General features: G+C 40.9%; 1 protein-coding gene across 2 annotated transcripts in view; it reads left to right on the top strand.

The window, feature by feature from the left end:
- Window positions 1–18,450, top strand: part of sobpa (sine oculis binding protein homolog (Drosophila) a) — a 59,996-nt gene extending 41,546 nt beyond the window's left edge. Inside the window, exons 5-7 of one of the 2 annotated variants that reach the window (XM_084742641.1) lie at window positions 3,368–3,463; window positions 12,094–14,134; window positions 17,701–18,450. In XM_084742641.1, coding sequence (XP_084598767.1) covers window positions 3,368–3,463; window positions 12,094–14,133 — 2,136 coding nt within the window. In that variant the 3' untranslated portion in view covers window position 14,134; window positions 17,701–18,450. The remainder of the gene's footprint in view (window positions 1–3,367; window positions 3,464–12,093; window positions 14,135–17,700) is intronic. The other variant, XM_084742642.1, reaches the window with a different exon arrangement.
- The last annotated feature ends 261 nt before the right edge of the window (window positions 18,451–18,711 follow it).

Below are 18,711 nucleotides of genomic sequence, written 5' to 3'. Positions count from 1 at the left end.
CAAAGGTTGCAGCGAGTGATTTAAAGGGAACATGATATGAAAGAGAACTGCTCGGGCCAGTGGCTCACCTGTCAGTTGCATAGGCTCGGTATGAGATGTCAGCTTGGGGGCTGCAGACGGCATGATGAACATGTATAATTGAGGTTAAATCTCCATTTCTGATAACGGCGGCTCAGCGGCTGTAAGATATGAGCCGCTTTTTCACACTGAGGTCTCTATTATATAAAAGTGCATTTCATTTAATGAAACACAATGGAGCAATTTGGCATTGTGCCAGGCAAAGCTTCTCCAATAACTTCTTTGAAGCAAAATTACCCACACCTGGCAGCACGGCATCCACTGCCTCAGTTTTCACACAGCGCATAATGAATGACTCACAGAGTGCAAGAGAAGGTGGCTCCTTTTCCAGCTGGTATAAATGTTTAAAGGAGATTTGTATTGTAATGTTACAGTGTGGGAAATTCAATTCAACAGCAACTATTGGAGCAAACTAACCATATTATCTTAGATTACCTAATGTATTGTTATTTCTGCAGGAATACTTTATGTGACTGTAAGATTCTGTCAAATACTGACCATTACTGTAACATGCAATACGGTTTTGTATGTGGTTACTAAGCACAGAGATTCCCCTGTTAACGGCTCCTTGGATGGTCCCAGTTCCCTGTGATGGGAAGTGCTATTCTGACTTCATGTTCTTTTAAATCGGATGTGGAAAAAACACGGATGCTAGTTAGGACAGGTTAGGTTATGTTTGACCAGGTCACTCTGTCAGGACAGCAACTAATGGTTACAAACTAAAAACATATTACAAATTACATGTCAACAAAAATGTATATGTAGTATGTGAATGAATAAAAAGTTATCAATGAAACATTTAATTTAATCTGCCATGTTTCTGCGTATGAAGTCAACAAACAATGACTCTGCAGCTCGTAAAAAAAAAATTCTCAGACTTTGTTGTTGATCCAATTTGAGGGGGTATTTGCATGAATTTACTCAGTCAGGAAGTAATGTTTCCAATTATTCTGACACCACATGAATGCAGCATAAGTTCTTTATGAACTGAGTCAGTAATTTTCTCAGAATTAAACAAGATAGTGTAAAACAAAAGCATTATGCTTTCTTATTTCACAGCATACTGTATAAAACAAGTGGACATAGCCATCATGACATCATCCACTGGTTTGTGGATTACTGTTTAGAAGTCTGGCATTTATGGCTGTTGCCATCTTGGATTTTTTTGAAGGCAGAAGTGACCATATATGGACATGAGGGAGGAGCAAGGGATGGACACCTAATGGGCAACACAGGTGACCTGCATGGTGGGGTCAGGTACCTTGTTATCAACTACTACTATTGTTAGCTTGTTAGCTTGGCTAGCAAGGGGAGTTTGTAATACATTTACTATGATGGGATGCTAATTCTGGCGAGTGAAAAATAGGCTTAAAACAAAATTTACTTACTGGAAAAAATACTAGTACAACTGAATGCTGAACGAGGCCAATGTGTTACAATTAACGGTTTAAATATACACAGTTAGCCACACCAGGAAGCATACTCTGCTTTATCGTCTATTTTGCTCTAAATGCTGGGCTCATTTTCTCATGATTTTAATCAATCAGATTTCTTTTTGCAACCAGTGGAGTCGCCACCTTCTGGCCATTAGAAATAATGCAGGTACTTCCACATGCTTCTATCAGTGTTCAAGTTGGCCATAAACAATGTCCTCTTGATTCACTCTGAGAAGTGTTGGTAGATGTGTAGTAGTGGTCTGCTGTGTGAAACTGTCGTATTTATTTGTTTTGAGGTTTTATTCACCCTGTTTCTGTTTACTCTGAAATACTGATTGGTTTGCTGTACTTTTTCCATTGCAGTTATCAGTGAGTGAATGAAATGTGATGCAAGACAACCTTCACCTTTAATTGTAGGCCTAATTAAACCAGGTTAACATCGACTCTAATTCAGTAGATTTAGTTAATGAAAAAGAAGTTTTTTATGGTAACACAACAAAAATAGCTAGTTTGGGCTATTTATTTGACGTAACTTAAAGGCTAGCAATGAAGGCAGTCTGACTCACAGACAGCCATTGGCTGCATTACTGTTTCCTCGTCTCTGTTGCTATGTGAAACAACCTCTGAGCGAGCAACACTGAAAATGACAAGTTACCCTCACCCTAACTTGGTTGCTAATGGTACTAATGTAATCATGCTAGCAGCAGATACACTGATAATAAACAGCTTTAACACATAAAACAGCAAAAGAAGCTAATTTAAGCTATTTAACCTTATCAGGTATCGCTAAAAGATTACCAGTGTGGCTAACCATCTTAGAATGATGCTACTAAGTCCTCTGTATTTTTCTGTTCTTCCAATATGCCTTTTTCATGGCAGCCATATTGATATGAAATAGTAGAGTAAACACAAATGTTACCACTGATAATTAACTAATTAAGGCCACTTTCCATGTAGCGTAGCAGAGCCTCTCTTTTAGCCAGAATCCACAACAGCAGCACCCTGACTAATTAATTAGTATCATTGGTAACACCTGTGTTTACTCCACTATGTCATGTCAAAATGGCTGCTGAGAAAAAGGCGTTTTCTGCTGACGCTGTGTGAATGCAACATAATGTAGCTGTCGTTAATATTATTAGGAACACCTGTGCTTTTCCTACAATGACAAATTAAAGTAGAATTTGCTTAAATATGTAAATTTCTGAGCAAAAACTCCGCCCAGCTTCAACCTGAACGTAAGTTTTATCAGCAAGAATCAGAAAAGCAAAACAGAGGAGAAGCCAGGTGGAGCAGCTTAGTGGCAGGGGTTTGTGGGTGTGGGGTGTGTGGAGAGGGCGGGGTCTATTTGCAAAGGTGTAGAGCTATATGTAAACCATTTTAACAAGGTATTCGAACATATCAGACACAATTTATTACTTCTTGCATAGCATTTTATATTGTTTAAAACATGACTGGAGGTGGAGTTTAGTTACTTTATATTTGTTCAGGGGGGTTTTACTGAATTTGTGTTTTAATTTAAATGTGCTTAAATTCCCGTTTTTTTATCTCACAGTAAATGTGGGTGTTTGAACACACACTGCTAAGGTAGTAGGCAGCACTTTCAGTGTCTTGCAGACTCCTCAACCATGCACATGCATGCACACACACTCACACTCACACACACACACAGTTTTGTTTCAGAGAATCCTGTTGATTGGTTTGTCCTCAAACCAATGAATGTTCACCCATTTTACAGTCACCATTTCTGTTCATCTTTCCCAGTGTTGTTTTCCATTTCTGAGTTTTCCTTGTTGCCTCTGTTCACCTGTTTATTTTGTCCATCCGTAAAAAGCAGCCATTATTTCTCCCCCCAGGCGAGAGACGACGATGGCCTCGGTGGGAAATTACCCCAGCACAGCTTTACTCAGGACACGCCCAGGGTTGTCTTCAAGACAAACAGCGATGTGCTTGTAAGGACCATAACCATTTAACACCAGATAGAGTTTAAGCTTGATGGCTACTGCACAAATATGTGTTTGATGTTGTTGTTTTTTTTTTTTTGTTAAAAGTGTATAATTTTCATTTCTTCCTGACATTTCTGTGGACTGCTTCATATTTGGGCATTACTGTAAAAGTAGACATCAACCATCAGACTCAGCTCAGCCCAAAAACAAGAAACAGAACACAAGCTGCACTCATATTTTACATAAAGTTTGCATAAATTTCAGTTTGAGCTTTTCATAACTTTTTTCATGCCTAATCATTTGCTTTGCTCATTTTCCTTATATGTCATATTCAGTGATTTGCACTCATGCACATATCCAGAATTAAAATTAATACATTATTGCAGTGACATTTATGGAAAACCTAAGGTGAATAGGGTGGATAATGTATTTACTTTTTGTTTTTATTTTATTGAGCATTGTGATTTATATGTTTAATTTATAATTTAGTGAAAGAAAACAGTTGATGAACCCTTCATCCTAACTAAGTCATCTATATGCTGCTAATGTAGATTTAAAGGAACATTCAGATTTATTACAACTTGCAGCTTGGCAGATATTTTGAGAGATCTTGGATCTTGGATTGTGGCAGCGTCACTAACATGAAGTCAGATGGGGCAAGAAACATGAGCAATCAACCATGCAAATTTGAAACACACTGGGTTGGCCAAATATAAATATAATTATTGATTAAATTGGATAAAAAAAACCAACATAATTCTAACTCAACCTGTATGTTTTAATCATCTATCACAAGTTATAGACAAATGTCCTGAAACTTTGACCTCCTGTGCTTGCCATAGTTGTGAGGAACATATAATATATATATGTATATAATGTGATTTTGTTGGTCTGCTCTGACAGTGCTACCTATTGCAGTGTTTCCTAACCTTTTTTCTAAGACGCACCTCATCAGCCCCGTCTGACCCACTGAAATGCCACACCACGACCAGTTATATTTAAAATATGTTCACGAATCCATTTGAATCACGTTCACACTGGATTAACCATATAATAGTAGGCGATAGTAGTGGATGTTACAACATTTTTCATATAACTAAAACTGTAAAGGTTTAGGCCAGTTTGGTCAACTTTGCATTTGTACCACAACCACATGAAGTTGCAAAAGCTACTTTACAACCATTTTTCCATTACTGTTGGCCTCTGCTACTTGCTAACCAGTTTTCACACATTCTTATTAACAATTACACCTAAATTAATTGTTAAACCCGACCCAATATGTGGATGTACTTTTTAAATAAAATCCGAAATTCTATTTTCTCAAGAAGGTTTTCCTCATCTGATTTGAGATTATGAGGACAGACGGTGTTGCACGCTGTACAGATTGTTCAGCCCCCTTAGGCAAATTGTGATTTGTGATTTCGGGCTATATCAATAACACTGAACATGATTTGATCATGATGAGGTTCCCAGACAACCAGCTGAGACTCCAGGAAGTAACTGCGCCTAACCAAGAAATAGTAAATTCATTGTATTGTGCTTATACTCTATTTTTACATGGATTAAACAAAATGAGGTATAAGATGTTTATTGGGAGGTGCTGGTGAGCAGATTTGTGTTGTGATTGGATGGGCTAATCAGCTGCAGGCTGTAGCTTCATCTTCTCATCTACCTCCCAGCAAGGAAGGAAATAACTATATTTCTCCCCAAAAATATGACAAGCTTTTGCTTTAAGCAAAGACATCCCACATGGAAAAATAAACATGTACCAGACATTCACATGCCAACAGAGACGTTTCATCTTCGTGAGGTCCAGTCCGCTGCATTGACATTCAAACACAATCCAGCAGGTCTGTCTCATCATTCTTACAGCTGGAGCTATTTTACTCACTGTGCGAGTGTGAGTGTGTGCCGTGAAATATAGTGCAATTGAGGCTCACCTGGCCAAGTGAGAATGGCCTTTGTATGTCACATCTATAATGACTGATGGTGATGGCTGGCTGTGATGAGACAGGCCTCGCTGTGTGGTCTTCTTTGGCTTCTATCTCCTGTTTAAACTCTTCAGGCTGCATGAATGAAGAAGTCAGGTACACAGTGTAGCCACTATGCAGTAAAACACTGAGAAAGGATGCGAGCCAGATATGTTTCCTCTCTTGCAAGCCAGGTAATTATAACCATCATGACAGATATTTCACTAAATGAGGCCACTGTAAACTGATATTTTGGCTAATCATACTAACACATCCACATGTTGCAGATGTTCTGTTAAGCACTGCCAAAGTTTAATTTTCTTGTGTAAACTTTAGTGCAAGCTTTATTCTGTTTTCTTTTTCCAATGGACCAGGTGCTTCATGATGGCAGTCTCCTTGCTACATAATCTAGTTTTTGGACCGAATCCATGAAGCAACAAGCACGGTTTTTCTGTTTGCTTTCTTCACATCACTGAACTGTCAAGAGTGGATACTTTGCTGCAGATTATACTGCAAGCTGTTGTAACATTTAATTGAACCACTATAATTATATTTTAGATGTCCGTAATAGCATTCCCCCCAGTTAAAATTGCGTTCTCACTTGTCAGAATGGTAATTAAAGATATCCACAAAACCTCTCACTGGTAGAAATCGTATTTCAAGATATATGCAACTTTGATTGTACCCTTGTCAAAACTAAATTTAAGATAAAATCCTTAAGTCCTTAAAAAGTATAATAGCTAGACTGGATATATATTGCAGATCTGTAATTCAGCCATTCTTAGTAAAAAAGAAAAAAAAAAAAAAGAAAACATTGCAGATTTCTAAAATGACATTTCCCTCGAACAAATTATATCCCTTTTGCTATTCATGTGTATTCATACTCATAATTTGAATTTCAGATACCCAAAATGAAAAAAAAAACAAAAAAACATTCCAACAGAAATCCATAAAACATTTCTGGATATCTGCAGTTGCAGTATTTCCAGTCATAATTCTAATTGTAGATATCTGAAATTTTGTTTTCACCAGTCATAATAGAAATTCTGGATATCCATAATGACAATTTTACAAGCTGTAATGTATTTTGGACATTCAAAATTATGTCATGGATATCTGATTTTTTTTTTTCCCCAGAAATTAAATTTATGATTAGCAACAATTGACAGTCTGGCTGGGTGACCATGCTTCCTTGCCATGCTTTCTCCACGTTAATGAGTGTACTTACATGTAACTTACATGTAACATAAAGTGTCATATTTCACCATCCAGCCAGTGTTTGCTTGGATGTGAGCTAGCTTTCAGACCCTTTCACAGGTTTCTTGTTTTCAAAAGTGTCAGATTGAAATACTGAAAAGTCAGCTGGTGACGGACTTCTCAGCTGACTGAAGTAGTTAAGCATTAGCATTAGCTTATGTTAGTTAGCGACACTCAGCTCACGAGATTCAAACGCACACGCTGTGCACTACATACCCAAAATGTGCACAGTAGTATCTATCTTTTTGGAGGCACTTCCCAGTGCATATCACGCCACTTCTTGAGAGTTTCCTTGCCAGTTTGAGATACATAACCATGGTAACCCGTGCCACTGATGACCTATCTTAAAAAATATATTACACTTTGCAAAGAGAAACTGTACTTTCATTTAAATTAGAGCATTACTGACTTGACTTGCCTTAGTCGCTGTCCGCCTTTGTCTATTATGTTGTTGTCGTCACTGTTGCATTGCATTGTGGGATATATATGCCACTGTAGTGTCCACCTGTGTAAAATTACCTTGCATACTACTGATTTCATATTACGCTTTTTCACATATTAAAAAGTCTCACATACTGTTTTAGCTTACTAAATAGCATGTTAGCATGGAATTGCGGATGCAGCAAGATTTTAGCAAACAGAATGTTTACTTCTCTGTGGAATCAAAGACCAAGCATTTCAAAAATAACTGCCAAATTTAGTGTTAAATCAACCATCATTATCACTGTATGCATAATGTCCAGTGTGAGAATGGAAAGCTTGACAGAAGTGTCAACAGTAACTAGGAGGGCGGGGCTTAACGAAGGGGCAATTGTGGATAGGAAAATGCCATTGTGGATATCTAAAATTCCTTTTGGCTAGGAAGAAATAAATTACAGATGTATCCAGTCTTACATGTTAAAACAGCTTGTCGTAAAGTTTTGTTTTGGAGTAAGAGACAGATAAAACCAGGCGACGGGCTCGTTTCAAGCACCTGGTTCATTTTCATGGGTTTAATCCTCATGTTTTGCACTATGTGATTATACCAGCAATCCGAGAAATGTCAAAAGCATCACATATCGACCTTAACAGGGGGATATACAAGCCTGTCCCTTTATACACTTTTACTGCTTAACCCTCTTCATTCTTAGAAACCTCTCCTTCCTACATGTAAAACCACTTCAGGCACTACAGCCTCTTATGAAACCTTACAATCTCTGCAACATCTCAAACCCTCCAGCCTCTTAACCCTCTGCAACCCCCTCCTCTTCTTCTCCCTCTTCATTATCTAAATCCTCTGCAATCTCTTTAACATCTGCAACCTCTTTCTCTTCTTCACTTCACCGAAACTTTCTCATCCTCCTCTGCAACCTGTTGATCCACAGCCTACTCCTTCATCTTAGCAATTTCACGCTCTTCGTCCAGTCCCTTAACCCCTCAGAAAGAAGAGACACCTCGCCTAACTTGTTAATGTAAACTAATTATACAGTAAACCTGATCTCGAGATTCTTAAATGTCACTGGCCTCCCCGTCGCTGGGTCGGAGGGTGAGAGGAGGAAGAAAGCGATGACTGCCGAGGTGATCGCACTTGTTTGGAAGCACGATAATTGTTGTAATGCAAACGGTTAAACCGCACCACCAGCACTGGTTCGTTGGCCACGATGGAAATAAATGACCATAATTACATTCAACTGCAAACATCTGTGTACAGAGTGGGGCGAGAGCAGGAGAGAGTAGAGGGAAAAAAAGCACAACTCCATTAGCGTAATGCGCAGTGAAATTTCACTCACAGTGCAGAAAGTCGTTAAGTGCTCTCCATCTGTCTTTCTGAGTCGAGGAAAATTTCAGCACATTTATTATTTAGAATATCCTGGGCCTACCATTATCAAGCTCAACTTGTGAGAGCACCTTTTTGACTTTTACTCAGTCATGGCTCATTGAATTAGCCAGGACTAAATGGGCAGTTAAAACGTGTAGAAATTCAAGCGACTGACATCGGAGCACCACCAGCGTACTGTTTAAGCATAGCAGTTGTAGTCCAGTCTCTGATCTGTTTCTGCTGTGGTTCCTTGTGTTCCCTAGCTGCTTGTCCCAAGATCTATTCATGTGTTCTTTTCAGAAATTCCTTGTGAACTGCATCTGGGCATGTTATCCCTCCTGAGTTACACTGCATAATGAACTGCAGCACATCTTTTAAAACTCTTGTCCTTTTGAAAGATGCTTCTGCTTTATTCGCCTGACAATCTGGTACAATACACACAATATACACTCTTAGAAATAAGGGTTCTAAGAGTTGTCAAGAGTTTATTTGTAAGACAGGAGGTTCCATTTCTAAGAAAAAGTTCTACAAGGATTGTTGAATTTTTTTGGAAAGGGCTTGTTGGGTTCTAAAACCTTTGGAATATTAAAGGGTTCTCAGTAGAACCCCCTGGTTGGGTTCTAGAGAAGTCTTTGGAATATAAAAAAGTTCTTGGTAGAATCCCTAGCTGGGTTCTAGATAACACCCTTAAAAATATAAAAGGGTTGCCCATAGAACCCCCTGAGTGGTTACTTGTTAGTAACCAGATGATGAAGAGGTTCTTGATAGAACCCCCAGAGATGGTTCTGAGTCAACCCTTTACACCATAAAAAGGTTCTCTGGGAGTTTTGACGGGAAACCTTTCACAGATGGTTTGAGGTAGAACCAGGTAGAACCCTCTGAAAGGGTTCCAAGTGGCTCTACCATGAGGACAAGCTGAAGGACCCTTTGTGGTCATGTTAGGACCTTTATTTCTGATAGTGTGTGCAGAGAACCTGATGTTTTACATGTGTAGCAGCTGCAGGACAGCATGCTATGCATTCTTGTGAAATCCTGGCCGGTGCTCCAGTGCATCTGCCCAAACAGCCCATGTGAGTCCACTGTCTTTCAGCTGCTGCCAGACAGGATGCTGCCAAATAAACCAATGTTGCTATGCAGCGTGCAAAAGGAGTTTATCCACCTTCCGGTTCGCATCCCTCAACTTATTAACATTCAGCTGGGGGGCTTAAGGGTCTGTGTGATGGATGGATGTCGTTGAGGGGTCTGACAACTGATTAATGCCTTAATTATCTGCAGCGAGGACCTGCCACTCCTCCCAGAGCTGACAGAGTGAGCTGTGTGCGGCCTGACGAGTAACGCCGTGTTCAGGGCTCGCCCACTGCTATCTGCTCTACCAGGGTCACATTCATTTTCTTCCCAAAGAAAAATTTGCACTTTTTGTGCCGGAAAGGTGTACAACGGTGATGAAACAGTGCAGCGGGTGTTTTTGGGATCTTTGCCACCGCAGTGAGCAAGAAAGACAACTTTTCAATTGAGCCTCCTCATGTGTGGATCCAGCTCTGGTTTGCTCTCTGCATACAGAAGGGATCCTGGCTTATCACTCAACATATTACGAGAAATTTAATTCAAAAACAAACTGGCAAAAAAAAGAATTATTGTCTTATTAAAAATGAAATTATTGGCTCTGACAACACTTTACAAATCCCACTGTGACTCTAAAAAGTTGATCTGAATGTGATGTTGCAATTCCAATAGCTACAGAAATATATAAAGAACAATAACTGATTTGGATTTGTTAAAAAAAAAACACAGAATTTCATTAGTATGACATTCTAAGTGCCAAGTAGACATATGCTGCTGTCTCTCACTATCAACAAATCAAGAACAATGATAATTTAGTGTTAGATGACTGGATATCAGTGAACATTAGGAATAGAAGAAAACAGTGAAAACTGATGCATTCACAGTCTAGTCACACCATTGGGCTGAAGTTTGCATATTCACAGAACACACAAGTTAAGTTTGAACAGTTCTTTTTAGGAAGTTTAGGAGGAATTTGTGGTGTTGTGTTGCGATGTAAAATATTTTTGATTTCCTTGTTCCTGTCCAGATCATAAAAAGCTCCTTGGGCAGTCGTATAATTGTCCACAGAAAGATGGAAGCCATGGCTGCATTGCATTTTGGTCTTTTGAGGCTCCTTCAGGTAGATAAATATATTTGCCACAGTGACACTGTGGAAGATTGGTCTAAAATGGCAACTTTACGCTTGAATTACAATGTATGTGTTACTTTTCATTCTTCCATGCAAAAATGGCAATTCTTACACAGAAGAGCTGATGCAATTCACATGTTAAAAATTCTGAAGACAGCTCATGATCTCTAATTTTATTGTAATTGACTCTTCCTAAGTCCCACCCCTTTTTCCTCTATGCTCCGAACAACAGTTGAGCAAGCTTGGTGTAGTCACATATTAAGTTTTCTAATGTTAGCTAAACACTAGCTAACTAGATTGGTTAGGGTTAAGATAAGGATATCATGGTAAGCCAATCAGAGACAGAGCAGGGTGGGTCATGCCTTCACCACCCCATTAAAAAAACATCATGTACAGAAAACAGGAATGGAGACAGCTGACCAAGGTTCCAAAAGGGATGGAACTTAGGAACTTAGAAGTTGAACCAACCAATTTCAACCAATAATACCTACCAATTAGTACTCAACTGTTAGTGGCACAGAGCTAAGATTCACTAGTTACCTTGCTAGCAACAGTATGGTACGTCAGATTATGACACACCCATTTTTAAAAATTCAAATCAAATTCCTCCCAGCATTGTGTCTTACCAGCCTATCATTTTACATTCATAGATATGCCACAATACGGGAACCAGATACTCTTGAAATGTTTGATCTGGACTTTGTTGTAAAGCATTACACCAGTGAAAATGCCTTCTCAGGTCATGACTGATTTGAGGAGTAGTGGCTTAAAGAGCAGAATGCTGGAAAGTTTTACTTTCTGTATAATTCAGTATTGATCATTTCTTTGGGATAAACACTGTACAGTATCTTCCTTGTATTTAAAATTGACATAGCTATAATGTCAATACCATGTGTGGAATGCCATTTGACAGACATAATCTTTTGGTCTGGCTGTGCTTGGGGCATCAGTCTCCTAGAGATCTGCAATTAAATAAGACTGAGAGTGCCTTTATTGCCAACAGAAGGTGTAAATGGGCATTTCTTGTTAGGACAGACAAAGTCACTTCAATAGCTCTTAGCAGCAGAATGCCATCAGGTGCACATTTACCTCTCAGTGAAGAAAACACATCAATTAAGACACATGCACACACACCTACATTATATACATCAAGTACATACAGGCACGTGCAGTTATAACTTCAAAGTTAAGTGTCTGCTCTTGACAGATCTGTAAACAAATTTAGAAACAGCATCAGTTTCCTTAAAAAGAATCTTTTATCTTAAATGTGTTTATCTCCAGATGGTTTGGAGGCTTCTGCTCACCAGGGTACTTCAGAGAAGATTGTGTTGTATTCCATCAAAAACCAATTAGAAGTCTTTTGTATGCACGGTGTCAGGTGCTGATGCAGTGTGTGTACTGTGTGTGTTTTTTGTTGCAGGTGTGTGACTGGTGCAAACATATTCGCCACACTAAGGAGTACCTGGACTTTGGTGCTGGTGAGCGAAGGCTGCAGTTCTGCAGTGCCAAATGCCTGAACCAATACAAGATGGACATTTTCTACAAGGAGACCCAGGCAGCGCTGCCTGGAGCACTGTGTAACCCAGGACATGGGGCTGGTGGGGAGGGTAAGCTGGAGTGCGGTGGAGGCGTACAGCTGCTTACTCCTGAATCTTGGGGAACACCGTTAACGGACCTCCGGCGTAAAGCTCCCTCACCAGGGGGGCCTTCCACCACCTCTGCTTTGGCCCCTTCCAGTTCTTCTGCCACCTCACCCTCAGACACTGCTGCAGTCTGCTCCCCATCCTCCTCCTCCTCAGCCAAGATCCCCACACCTAGACCCCATGAGAGCCCCACACTGCCCCCTCCACCTGTTCCCACTTTGCACCCACCTGTCGGGGTTCCCTCTGGTAGCCCACCAATGGTGATGACACCCCGGGGACCCATGCCCCTGCCTCTGTTCATGGAGCATCAAATGATGCAGCAGATGCGTCCACCATTTCTTCGCCCTTCTGCCCACCCTGCAGGGCCCAATAGCCCCCTGTCAAACCCTATCATACCTGGTATTGGTCCACCACCTCCCCCTAGAACCATTGGTCCAGCATCAAGCCCCATGCATAGGCCGTTGCTGTCTCCACATGTCCACGCCTCATCCAATCCCAACCCTGGCATGATGCCCCCCCACCCTGGACTCCCCATGCCAGGCTTGCCCCCATTCCCCCCAGTCAACATGATGCCCAATGGACGCATTCCTATGCCCCCAATGATGAACTTTGGCATGCCATCCTTGGCCCCGTTGGTACCTCCGCCAACTCTCTTGGTCCCTTACCCTGTCATTGTACCCCTTCCAGTCCCAATCCCTATTCCGATTCCAATTCCTTTCAGCCCCAAATCTTCCAGGGACCAGCCAGAGAGAAGTGGCTCCGTCCGCAGTGCTCCAGAGTCAGATGCTTCAGCTTCTGGGCCCCACTCTCCAGGTTCCTCTGGAGGTGAGCAGAAAGTAGAGGCAGCTGGTACAGAGCGACTCTCCCCTGTACGCTCAGACAGAAGCAGGACGGCATTGGTGGACTTGACTGTGAAGTCAGAGGACAATTCCGGCAGCCTGTGTCTAACCAGCGGATTGATGGACGGAGTGATCGATCTAACTGTGGGCCAGAGGTCATGCCAACAGCAGGTGATTCAGAGGATGCTACCTGGAGTCCAGGTCAAGGTAGAGGCAGAGTCTGAATCAAGATCTCCACCAGCTGCTGGGCTGGGGAGGGAAGGGAAGAGTAGTCATGATGGTGGGGAAGGGGCCCTCATACAGAGTCTCCCCAGTGCTACAGAGCTGGAAGGGGCCACACTCCCAAACACACTGGAATCATCAGGGCCACCCTCCAGCAACAGCACCCCTTCTTGCAATGCTGATCCTCCAGTGAACCAGCTAAATCCCAGTATCTCCAATGTTACCCCACCACCTTTACCCGGCACAGCACGGACCCAACCCCAACCCCTGTCCCAGCTCCAAACTAGCCCCGCTGCCCCATGTAATGTCATAGTCAATGGTACGGGATGGCATTCGCTTCTCACCTCTGCCTTTGAGTCTTGCCCTGACCGAAGAGGAGACAGCACAGCAGGAGAAGGTGAGGCAGAGGAGCAGCCAGCCAATGGTGAGCTGGAGCGTGAGGCACTGAAAGAGAACAATTGCTCTGTTGGAGACTGGGACCCAGGGAAGCGGGGCCCGGTGCAAGACGAGATGGCGGACACGGTGGAGGGTAAGCCAGACCCCGACTCCAACTTGGAGGAGGGTGAGCATGCCTATGCCCTGCCGCTGCTGTCCACCGGAGGCTGTGTGGTCATTCAGCCTGTGCCAAAGCCCGGCGCTGACAAGACGGCCATCCTGTCCTGCTCCATCAGTGCTCCTTTATCAGCAGCCGGGAGCCCTGAGCTGGAGCCGCCGCTAAAGAGGAGGTGTCTGCGAATCCGCAATCAAAACAAATGAGGTGAGCTCCCCCAAGTCTGAAACACTTTCATGCAGTTGTGCACACTCTGTATTTAAGTATAAGTTTACACTGATTATTTATTCAGTGACATTTACTAATTCACTGTAGGGTACCCATTAAATAATCAGTTGTTTTTGATAATTCAAATGTCTCTTACTCCCCAGTGTATATCTATAAACTAATTAAAATGATCTCATTTACTTCCAAAATATTTTTTAACCAGTAGTTTACTGTTCAGCTTAAAATTTGGCTACAGGGTTATTTTTTGTTTAGTCCAATGTAGTGTGAACCTTTTTAAAATGTACAATGAGTCTGATCACTTCATTTGAATTTTACAATGTGATGCTTGATTCAAGGTTTGATGCAGTGTGGCCTCACACATACAGTATGGATTAGGTGAGACAAGTATCGACTGAATTTTTTTCCAAAAAGAAGTGCATGTTCCCAGGCCTTGTAAGGATAGTTCAGGACACACACACACACACACACACACACACACACACACACACACACACACACACACACACACAGACAACCTTTTCCAACAGGCAACCACTGTTATGTAAGCCAAATATCACTCTTTCCAAAGCAACCAGACTCCTTAAAGAAAAGCAGAAATTTTACCTCAGAGAACACTGGAGTTGTTGAACTACTGTTGCCTCAATCTGTTAGTTTGTTTGTGTTATTGTGTGTCTTTGGTGCTTTAACAGGTCAGTTCAGATTCACCAAAGTCACACAATAACACAAACAAACTAACTGATCAAAACACGGTGGATCAGCAACTCTAGTGTTCTGCAAGGTAAAATTATTCATCTTGCCTATGGAGTTTGGTTGGTGTGAAGAGAGCAATATTTGGCTAATATAAAAGGCTGTCTGATGGAATAGAAAACTGGTGAAATTATTCTTAATATAGCATACATTTGAACTGATATAGATTTTTTAAATAGCTTAATTAGTCTTTTCCAATCAAGTCTGGTTGCTTTGAGCAGAGTGCTGAAAATATTCTATATATAGTGTAAACCTAAACTGATATTTATCTTTTTTTTAAGTGGCTAAAATACATTTTGTCGCTGACCCTGTCCAAAGAAGTTTATTGCTTAGCCTCCATATTGATACTCCTCTCTCCTTTTCCAAAGTGAGGGTGTGCCAACCTCCATCTACCATACTTAAAACACTGACTATCGATAAGTACCTCATACAACCCCACTTCAAATAATCCAAACCATCCCTTTAACTCCACTCTGACAGACAGTGTGCAGGTGATGTATTTAAATGTCACCTGGAGGGGCACTCACAGGTTCTCTTACTCTTAAAAGCCTTTCAAAGGGTTAATGAACCAGGAGGGAATGTGATATGGAGCCCATTTTGGAAAACATTAAATGATCCAGCACACCTTAAAACGAGGACTTAATGCCTCTGGGTACAGCAGGGGGTATGTCTTACCCTAAGCATTTAGACTTTACAATTAAACTTGTCTTTACTTTAAAATAACATTTTAAAACTCAATATTAGATAATCAAATAAACTGTTATAAATGCCAATGTATTAGATATCATATGTCAGCATTTGTTTGTTTGTTTTGTTAATTTGATTTCTTATATATTTCCTGCTGAAGCATGTGTTTAAGCAACACGCATATTTTCTAAAATGTATACACACATCTCCTCACATTGCTCCCATTTTATAGAAAGATTACTTGTTGCTCTTCTTTGACTGGCAGGTTACCTCCAGAGCTTCAGAATGGAAATGGGAAGTCTTTCATGACAAAGGATTTATTCAGCACATTAATACAAATTTAATGATGCACTCCTCGAGTTGTTAATTAAATGAAATCGTATTCAAGAGCAATTGAAGGCCAATTCAAGTTGTGGTAACATGAGGCGAGTGCTCTGAATTAGAGTAATTAATAACAACAAAAGATGGAAATCAAGCCCCATGCACCATTAGTACTGCTGCTAAAGGCAGCGCAAATGAATCAGGAGTAATGGAGAAAACCTGCCGTAACCTTCAGAGAGCTAAAGATACCCTGTTTTGATACCTGTTTAGGGAGAATGTAGAATCTGTTTGCTGTATCTCACCTTGCCTGCTCATCTGCAATATCACATGGCATTCATTATAAAATATCTAAAACATTATGTAAAATTTATGTCACCAGAGAAGCACACGCTGAATATTTCATTCTTTATTTGCCCAGAAGTGTCCTCAAGCTGATACTGATTACATGTACTGAAGAGTGTAAACCCAAAATTAGGAAGCACTGCTAAAAAAAAACAAACAAAAAAAACTGCATTATCTTGCATTTGATCCTCAGTGGTTTTAATACCAAAACTGTTTTTGTGTGCTTTTTGCATGAGCTCTGTTGCTCCGAACTGAATCCCCCGTGTCTCCCACTTACCTTAAAGATTCCCTCCTCTCAAAATTGTTTTTCTTTTGTGTTTTTCTCTGTTTATGTCCCCTAAAATGTCAGAACGTGCCTAAACTGTATGGAACAAATTTATAAGTTATCACTGTCAAAAATGCTAAATGCAGCAGGCAAAGAAACCTGAAACCTCCAGCGCTGAGTGGACTTATTAGCAGTAGCTGTGTCAGCCACTGCCACTTATAAGCTAACAAGCTATCAAACAACGTTGAGAATAATACATTACCCCTCTACTATGTAATTCCACTACTTTTGGCAGTAACCAGATATTTAGATAATTACTTTTTCAAATTAGTTACGCAGTTATATTAACTGAAATTTAAATGGCTCATTACTCGCTACTTTTGTCTGTCCTAAAATCAGTGGACAACAACAGAGGATAGCAGCTGCAGCAGGTCTAATGTGACCGTGTAGCCACGTGGTGGCGTAAGACAGAGCTTGCTTTTTATTTTAGTATTAAATACAATGTTCATCATGTAATTGTTTATGACTACTGTAGAAATACTTGGATAACATGTATATCCAAGACTATCTGTGGTCTTTTACAGAATCTTTGAAAACATAGGCAATAAAAGTGTAGCCTACGCATAGGAACACTTGCTGTTGCTGCCCCCTGGTGGTTGAGAGTATTAATAATTCCTATCAGTGAAAATGGATATAATGAAAAACTTGACACTGGTTAGTGTAATTCCTCCTTGGACGGAGCTGTTTGACAGTAGAATGTGTAGGCTGGTGTGGACTGAATGTCGACAATGGGTACATGAGTGTTTTCCAGTTATTTAGCAATGTAATAACATAAATAGTCAGAATATAACGTGCGTGTTAACAGTTGGATTTTTAAACCATTCATCTATATAATAAACATCCCACTATTTGTATTCAGATGTCAAATATGTCAAATACTGAAAAGTTTGGATGTTCTGAGTCTGGAAAAGTGTGGAATTTTGAAATGTGTAGGAACCCTGTTGCATGAGCCCTGTTGCTCTGAACTGAACACCTCCTATTCCCTCACTTCTTCTTCTATTAAAGTTGGGGCTGCCAGCTTGAATTCATGCACTGACTTTGCCAAAAAAAAAAAAAAAAAAAAGCCTTGGGGGGTTGCTCGCCCAGTGACTCAGTCTAACTCTCCTCCCACTCTGTTTCACAGATGGACGCTCTGAGGACCACAGTGCCATCAACGACACTCACTTGTCCACCCCCCTCCTCCAAATACCACCCCTCCCTACCACACCACCGCACACGTGCACACACACACATACAAACATTTCTCTCGTCCTCACTCATTGTCCAGTCTACCAGCACCACAAATCGCCTTCGACGACTGATGAGAGAGAGAGTCCAACCAAACATGTTGATGTGTATCATAGCAGAGCGGACGGGACTCCTTTTTGTCCGCGTGACAGATGGATGGACGCTCCGATGGACTGAACCTCTACAGACTTGATGTCACGGCCAGCAGAATCGCTTGACCTTTGAACTGCGACAGGAGGACTTTCCCCCCCGCTGCTTTTCTTCTCATTTAGAGACTCAGTCCACACTGGCTCTTATAGCTTGTCCACCCTCCCCTATCAAAGCAAGTGCTCTGTGTATTGTCTGTTACTATGGAGCGCACTATAGTGTCCTGTATTCAAAGCTGCTGCTGCTGGTGGGACATTAGTCAAGGAGATTTCCATCCCCTAATGAAATGCTCCTGTTTCCGTCAAACCTGGTGCCACACCACCACAGGTACAAAATCTCTGCTCCAGTAAGTGTTATTTTTTTCTCACACAACTTGTCACTGAGGTATGAAGCTCAACAGTGAGGTTCCAGAAGTGAAAATCCCAGTCATATTCTGAATATAGGATTTAGATAATAATGTTACAACCATCTATGGTAAACTTCCCACCGGCTATGAGGTTGTGAAGCCACAAGTCCATATGATATCAACACTTTTTATTCACAGTATCCAGGAGAAATACTACACTACCCACAATCCTAAAGTGTAACAGCAGCATTTCTGGTTGTCAGAGATGGGAAATGACTAAGTACAAATTCTTTGTTACTGTACTTAAGTAGATTTTTCAGGTATCTTGAGAATTTATTTTTCAGCTTTATACTTTTAGTCCCTACGCACAAATATCTTTTTGTTCCACTCCCTGGATTTTTTTTCGAAACAGGC

The sequence above is a fragment of the Lutjanus erythropterus genome, chromosome 18, assembly GCF_056507025.1.
Source record: "Lutjanus erythropterus isolate fLutEry1 chromosome 18, fLutEry1.hap2, whole genome shotgun sequence".
Lineage (NCBI taxonomy): Eukaryota > Metazoa > Chordata > Actinopteri > Lutjaniformes > Lutjanidae > Lutjanus > Lutjanus erythropterus.
This window is presented reverse-complemented; position numbering and strand designations above follow the sequence as displayed.